Raw genomic sequence first — 7,500 nt, 5'->3', positions numbered from 1 at the left:
CGCACGCAAAAATGGGGCACCCGAATAACAGGTGAGGAACTGTCTCCTCAACTCCTGGCTGACACAGGCACGACGGATCCTCCTTCAACTTGAATCTGTGCAAGTAGAAGGCGAATCCACCGTGTCCAGTCAGGATCTGTGTGATGTGGTGTGTTATGTCTATCTTTTTAACTATCTTATATGCAGCAGCAGCGCTTGGGAAGAAGAGTTTCGTAACTCCGGCCGTCCCTCCCACTTCGTATCTCCTGTCCCATTCCTCAATCGTATCCTCTCTTAAGATACGCCTGACGAATGAAACAGGACACAGATCGTAGTCGGGTTTCCTCTTCGATCCCAGCGCGGCCTCCTTGGCTAATTCGTCAACTCTCTCGTTCCCTCTCAACCCCGCGTGCGCCTTGATCCAATACAAGGAGACCTCCCGCCCCTGCGATGCAGCTTTTCGGAGGGCCGCCCTTGTTTGCACTGCCAGGGGGTGAGGGGAACTAAGAGTGACTGCCTGGAGAGCCGATCTGGAATCGCTGAGGATTCCGACCTTCGCTAGTCCACTCTTGCAGGCTATATTTACTGCTCTTTGGAGCGCTAGAAGTTCGGCTTGGTAGACGGTGCAATACGGCGGCAATGCAAGCTTGACGGCCTTTGTCTCGGCCTCGCCCTTCCATACGGAGAGCGCGGCTCCGACTCGACCCTCAATCTTGCTGCCATCCGTATAGATCCTATGGACGTGGCTGTTAACCACGTCTGCATATGAGTCCTCATCTACCAACCCGAACCTCAGCTCTACCTGCTCTGCCGGATGTGGGTCCTCAATCGCAGAAGCCATTCGCTCCACCTCCCTATCTCTTAGTACCGGGTGTGGTACTCCCTTCTTGGCCTCATAAAGCCTCGATGCTTCGAGTATTCTGAGGTCAAGGGGGAGTATCCCAGCCAACAGCATTGCAGAGTTCAGGGAGACGGTTCGATATGCTCTGCAGATCTTCTGGGCAAAACCCCGTTGGACGGAGTTGAGCCTTTTTTGGACCCCCATCTTTTCCACGGTGGGTGCCCACGCTGCTGATGCATACAAGACAGTCGGTTCCACTACCGCGGTATATATAGTTTTAACTATCTGGGGGTTAAGCCCCCATCCTACTCTTGCAGCCTTAGCCAGCTGCTTAGGTTAGGTTAGGTTAGGTTAGGTTAGGTTAGGTTAGGTTAGGTTAGGTTAGGTTAGGTTAGGTTAGGTTAGGTTAGGTTAGGTTAGGTTAGGTTAGGTTAGGTTAGGTTAGGTTAGGTTAGGTTAGGTTAGGTTAGGTTAGGTTAGGTTAGGTTAGGTTAGGTTAGGTTAGGTTAGGTTAGGTTAGGTTAGGTTAGGTTAGGTTAGGTTAGGTTAGGTTAGGTTAGGTTAGGTTAGGTTAGGTTAGGTTAGGTTAGGTTAGGTTAGGTTAGGTTAGGTTAGGTTAGGTTAGGTTAGGTTAGGTTAGGTTAGGTTAGGTTAGGTTAGGTTAGGTTAGGTTAGGTTAGGTTAGGTTAGGTTAGGTTAGGTTAGGTTAGGTTAGGTTAGGTTAGGTTAGGTTAGGTTAGGTTAGGTTAGGTTAGGTTGAGCTTAAATTTTCCGGGGCGGAGCCTATGCTTCTTGTCGGATATTTGAGTTCATGGTGTCAATGGATGCGCCTATTGGTTGCCGATTTTTGGGTGGTAGTTGCGTCTCAAAAACCCCAGTGGTTTTTGAGATATTTAATTTTTGGTGTTTTTCTAGTTTGTAGGGAAATTGTTAGTAGGTCATCCAAGTAACGAAGCATTGGTAGACGAGTTTTGTCCCAGTGTTTCTTTGCGGGGGTGACCCCTAACGGGGGGGAATAGTTCTTTATATTTTGTTTTAGTTCTTTTCTTGTATTTGGTGTTGGATTTGGTTTTATTTTTGGTGTTTGTCCTAGGTTTAATTTTAGTTTTTAAGATTAAATTTAGGTTTTGTATATTTGGTGGAAGGCTTTGTCGGCACCTGTCCGAGTTCTCGGGTGGGTGAGCGGTGAAGTGTTTGGCATTATGCCAAAGGGGGACAAAGATTCGGGGGGGGTTCAGGAGGGATCTTCAGAGGGGGTTCGTAGGTCCTCTGGTTCGGGACTCGTGTTGTCCTTTGGGGATGATAGGGGTTCCGGGGATGACGATAGAGAGTCGGAGGAAACTAGGGAGAGAGAAGGGAGGATAATTGGCTCCAAACGGAGCTCGTGTGGCATCCGTGCGGGGGTGACTGTGGAGGAGCTGCTGGGGGTCGAATCGATTCCATCTATGTCGGAATCGGAGATGGTCGCTACTAAGCGTCTTTTTTCAGAGATCTCTGGTTCCGACACGGAGGATGTTGGTACAGCCAACAGTTTGTCGAAGGTGCAGACGGCCAAGCGTGGTAAGACGCGTGGGTCGCTGAGCAGACTTTCGGCAGCTCGACAAGAGCTGCGCGAAAGAACTGAGGAGGCCAGGGCGGCGGACTTCGTTTCCGCCCTAGAGAAGAAGACGCGAAAGGAGTCCAAAACGGGAAATCCCACTCCGCCTGGACCCCTTGACATAGATGTGGAGACCATGGGCCCGGAGGACTTGCTCGGTGCTGCTGAGAGTAATCTCGAGGAGATTCTCAGCATTGCGGCCAGGTCCTCCAATTTGAAAGGGGGGTACGCACACAAGATACGGCGTGCTACCTCTGCGGTGAGATGCATTATTGACGCGCTTGCATCTCGCACCGTGGTGGAAGAAACTCGGCGACTCACTGCAGATAATGGTAGGCTGCGTCGGGAGTTGGCAAACCTCCGGGAGGAAGTCCGTGCCTATAAACGGGACTTTGAGGAGAGTCGTGCGTCGGTGGCAAAGGAGAGGTCTTCTCCAATGTCCAACGAACAGTTGGGCATTTTGGAGAAGAGCATCGCCAAGTTGGTGGGCAACTTGGTCGATGGGAGGCTGGCGGGGCTAGAGGCACGGTTGCCGCCCCCCGCAGTGTTTCGTCCGCCCTTGGCGGCTGATAAGAAGCGGGAGGCTCTCGAAAAGAGAGCCACCGCCGACAAAAGCCCTGTGCCGGAGGCTGCCGCAGCTCGCGACTTGCCTCCGGTGCTGACTACGCCGGCGGTTTGTCGTCGGCGAGAAGAATTTCCGGCTCTCCCGGTGCGCCCGGAGGTGCGACCAGCCCCAACTCCTGCGCAAACTAAAAAGAGCAAGAGCAAGGGCAAAGGAAAGGGGAAGGGGGCTGACCAGCCGGAACCGGTCAACCCTGGCCCCTCCACATCCAGAAGTGCGGCGGCTGAGAGGCCACCAGAGTCTTCGGCGGCGTCAGCTAAGAGGCCAGAAGAGTCTTCGGCTGTGTCGGCTGCTGTTCCAGTGGTGGAAGCGTCGGAGCCATTGGGCGGGTGGACAGAGGTCGTCCGCAGGAAGACCTCGGCGAAGAAAGTGGCGCCAAAACAGCCGGCACAGGTGGCGGCTAAGAAGCCGAGGGTACAGATGCCTCGCTCCACGGCCGTCCTTGTCAAATTAAAGGCGGATGCGGCGGACAAAGGCGCCACATACAGCTCGGCGTTGTTAAAGGCGGAAAGCGCCATTAAGTTGGACGAGTTAGGGCTCGGCCCCCTCCGCATCAGGCAGTCGGCCACTGGAGCCAGGTTAATAGAAATACCTGGCTCTACCAGCCATGAAAAGGCGGATTTGTTGGCGGCCAGACTGTCCGAAGTTCTCGCGGAGGAGGCTGACATTTCAAGGCCCGTGAAGTGCTCAAATTTTAAACTCACGGGCCTTTCTGACGCTGCGACTGTAGAGTCAGTCAGATCTGCAGTCGCAGGAGTGGGTGGATGTTCCCCCACCCAAGTCTGGGTGGGAGATATACAGAGGGGGTCTGTCGGGACGGGTTTTGCTCGCATGAGCTGCCCAGTGATGGCGGCCAAGAAGTTGGTGGAGCTGGGCAGCTTTGCCGTCGGTTGGAGCAGAGTGACCGCGCATCTTGTGGATGCGCGGCCAAGCCACTGCTTCCGCTGTCTGGGGTTGGGGCACTATGCTGCTTTGTGTCCCCCCAAAATGAAGGACCGCAGTGGCTTGTGCTACCGATGTGGTACACCTGGACATACCGCGTCTGGGTGTAAGGCGAAGCATCCGAAATGCGCGGTCTGTTCCGACTCGAGCAGACCTTCGGACCACGTTATGGGGGGTAAATCGTGTAACCCCCCAGTAACCCGGGGAAAAGTTCCCTCCTCTGGGAGGGGACAGGCGGCGCCGGAAGCTGATATGTCTGAATAATGCCAGGACATCTTAGCTTCCTTCAGGCCAACGTAAACCACTCAGCTGCGGCTCAGGATCTCTTCCTGCAGACCGTGGCGGAGTGGAGTGTTGACGTGGCGGTGGTCTCGGAGCCCTATTACGTTCCTTCTCAGCCTCATTGGGCTGGGGACGATGAGGGCTCCGTCGCCGTTGTGGTGAGGCCAGGCGCTGGACCCCCCCTCATACCAAGAATGAGGGGCCCCGGTCATACCAAGAATGAGGGGCCCCGGGTACGTGGTGGCGGCTTGGGGAGAGTATGCCGTCGTCGGGATTTACTTCTCCCCAAATCGCAATCTAGCCGCCCTAGAGCAGTTCCTTGATGCTCTAGGGCCGCTGATCAGGAGGCTAGCCCCCCTCCCCGTCATAGTGGCAGGGGACTTCAACGCCAAGTCCTCGGCGTGGGGTTCCCCGGTCACCGATCCGAAGGGGAGGGAAGTGGAGGAGTGGGCTTTAGCCTCGGGACTGTCCCTATTGAACACAGGGACAGTCCAGACTTGCGTGCGACGGACGGGCGGTTCAGTGGTGGACTTGTCGTTCGCCACTCCCGCCGTCGCGCGCAGAGTGGAGGGGTGGAAGGTGGTAACGGAGGTGGAGACGCTCTCGGACCATCGATATATACGGTTCGAGGTGTCTCCAGCCTCCACATCGAGTCCAGCGTCTCGGTTCAGGGGGCAAAGTGTGTTCCCGCGTTGGGCAATCTCTAAGCTCAACCGGGAGCTTGCAGAAGAGGCGGCTATTGTCGGCCGCTGGAGCTTCCCGTCGTCTCAGACTATGGGGGTGGACGAGTTGGCTGGCTGTTTCGGCAAGGTTTTACACAGCGTTTGCCGGGCAGCCATGCCTAGAGTTTGGGGTCCTCCCCCGCCTCGGCGGGCAGTATATTGGTGGTCGACAGAATTGGCCGACCTTCGCGCCGCCTGCAATGCGGCGCGTCGCGCCTATTGTCGCAGCAGGCGGCGCCGCCCCCAGGACGTGGAGCGTGATGACCGGCTGTACAGGGTCTACCGAGCAAAACGGGAGATCCTGCAGCTGGCCATCAGTCGGGCCAAAGAGCGAGCATGGCTAGAGCTAGTGGAGGGGCTCGAAAACGACCCCTGGGGCCGACCGTACAAACGGGCGCGAGAAAAACTTCGCGCCCAGTCAGCCCCCTTAGCGGAGACGCTCCAGCCGCAACTGCTGGAGGATATCGTCCGGGAGCTGTTCCCGGACCCCCCAGCAGGCTTCGCTCCGCCGCGGATGGCCATGCGGACGCTGGACTCGATGGAGGAGGGTGTTCCGCCTCCCGTCACCGATGCCGAAATGGAGACGGTATTGTTCCGTCTCCGAAGAAAGAAGAGGGCGCCCGGTCCGGACGGGGTGCACGGTAGAGTTCTAGCTCTAGCTCTCGTGCACCTCGAAGATAGGCTCCGGGAACTGTTTAACCGCTGCCTTCAGAGCGGACAGTTCCCGGGAGCATGGAAGAAAGGTCGGCTCGTCCTTATTCCTAAGGGCGGGCGACCACCGGACTGTGCGTCGGCGGTGCGGCCGATTGTGTTGCTGAACGAGGTGGGCAAGGCGTTTGAGCGTATTCTTGCCTCCCGCCTCGTTCGACACTTGGAGGAAGGCCCTGGACCCGGACTGTCTGATAATCAGTTCGGGTTTCGGGCCGGTCGGTCGACCGTCGACGCCATTAGGCGTCTTAAATCGGTGACGGAAGAGGCGGAACGCCGAGGGGAGGTGGTGGTGGCGGTGTCGTTCGACATCGCCAACGCCACTGGAATATTTCGAGGTGCCCCCGTATCTCGGGAGGCTGTTGAACGAGTATCTCTCCGATAGGGAGGTCGAGTACGAGGACGGGTCGGGGTCTCTAAAGAGGCGGAGCGTCGAGTGCGGCGTCCCTCAGGGCTCAAATGTGGGCCCAGATTTATGGGACGTCGGCTACGACTGGGTCCTGCGGAGCGGTCTCCTCCCCGGAATGGTGCTAGTCTGCTATTGCGACGACACTTATGCACTATTTCGGGGACGGACTTTTCAGGAGGCTGCGCGGCTGGCGGAGGTGGGATCATCCCTCATTGTCAGCCGCATAGAGCGATTGGGGCTTCGGGTACGCTTAAGCAAGACCGAAGCCCTGCTCTTCCGCGGACCCGGGAGGAGAGGACCCCCACCCGGAGCTCGACTCCTTATCGGAGAGACGGAGGTCAGGATGAGTCCGACGCTTAAATGTCTTGGGCTCATCCTGGACGGGAGGTGGACCTTCGGCCCACACTTCCAACAGCTGGGACCGAAGGTCGTGAGGGCGGCGTCAGCGCTGGGCCAGCTCCTGCCTAATATAGGAGGGCCCAGCGAAGCCTGCAGGCGGCTGTACTCCGGAGTCTGTCGGAGTATAGCCCTGTACGGTGCCCCAATTTGGGCGGACTCCCTCACCGCTCGCAATAAGGCCCAGCTGCGAAAAGCGCAGCGGGTCATAGCGGTGAGGGTGATCAGGGGGTACCGTACGGTCTCCTGGGTGGCAGCTACTGCCCTGGCAGGTGACCCGCCATGGGAGCTTGTTGCGACGGTCTTCGCCGAGTTGCACCTCCTCGTTTCAGAGAGGAGGTCGCGGGGCGAGGACTTGCAATGGGAGGAGCTCCGGCGGGTCCGAAGGCTGGGAGAGCAGTGGCTGTTGAGGAGGTGGGGTGAGGACCTGGCGCAGGCCCAGTACGGGCAACGTACTGCTCAGGCTCTGCGTCCAGTTCTTGCGGCGTGGATGCGCCGCAAGAGAAAACCCCTCACCTTCCGCCTTACACAGGTGCTCACCGGACATGGTTGTTTCGGTGCGTACTTGTGTAAGGTCGCCAGGAGGGAGCCTACGCCAGCCTGCCACGACTGTGGCGCTGCGGAGGACACGGCCCAGCACACCCTCGAGGTGTGCGATCGTTGGGCCGTGCAGCGCCACGATCTCGTGGCAGTGCTAGGTGGAGACCTCTCACTCCCGAGCATGGTGCGCTGCATGCTCGAGAGTGATGAGGCTTGGCAGGCGGCGGTCTCTTTCTGTGAAACCGTCCTTTCACAGAAAGAGGCCGCGGAGCGGAACAGAGAGGATAACCCTTCCTCCGTTCCGCTCCGCCGGCGTAGGACGGGAGTGCGGAGGCGTCGCTATGCGAACCTCCAATAACTTCCGTCCCACGGGGCTCCGGGTCAGGATGGGTACCTGCCCGGCTTAGCTAGTCCCGGCGCCGAGGGGAACGCTTTAGTTTGCCTAAGCGTTCCCTAACTTGG

At 57.6% G+C, this 7,500-nt stretch overlaps 1 protein-coding gene across 1 annotated transcript; it reads left to right on the top strand.

The window, feature by feature from the left end:
- The first annotated feature begins 2,022 nt into the window (after positions 1 to 2,022).
- LOC121734401 lies at positions 2,023 to 4,245 on the top strand. The gene has a single exon (XM_042125011.1). The coding sequence runs from the start codon at positions 2,023 to 2,025 to the stop codon at positions 4,243 to 4,245; it is 2,223 nt and encodes a 740-aa protein (XP_041980945.1).
- Positions 4,246 to 7,500: the final 3,255 nt, after the last annotated feature.

Source organism: Aricia agestis, chromosome 15, assembly GCF_905147365.1.
Source record: "Aricia agestis chromosome 15, ilAriAges1.1, whole genome shotgun sequence".
NCBI lineage: Eukaryota > Metazoa > Arthropoda > Insecta > Lepidoptera > Lycaenidae > Aricia > Aricia agestis.
The sequence above is the reverse complement of the archived record's forward strand: the minus strand, read 5'-3'. Positions and strand labels throughout refer to the sequence as shown.

What these genes read in the sequence shown, in the direction of transcription:
- LOC121734401 (XM_042125011.1), top strand. Translation starts at nt 2,023, where the DNA reads ATGCCAAAGGGGGACAAAGATTCGGGGGGGGTTCAGGAGGGATCTTCA.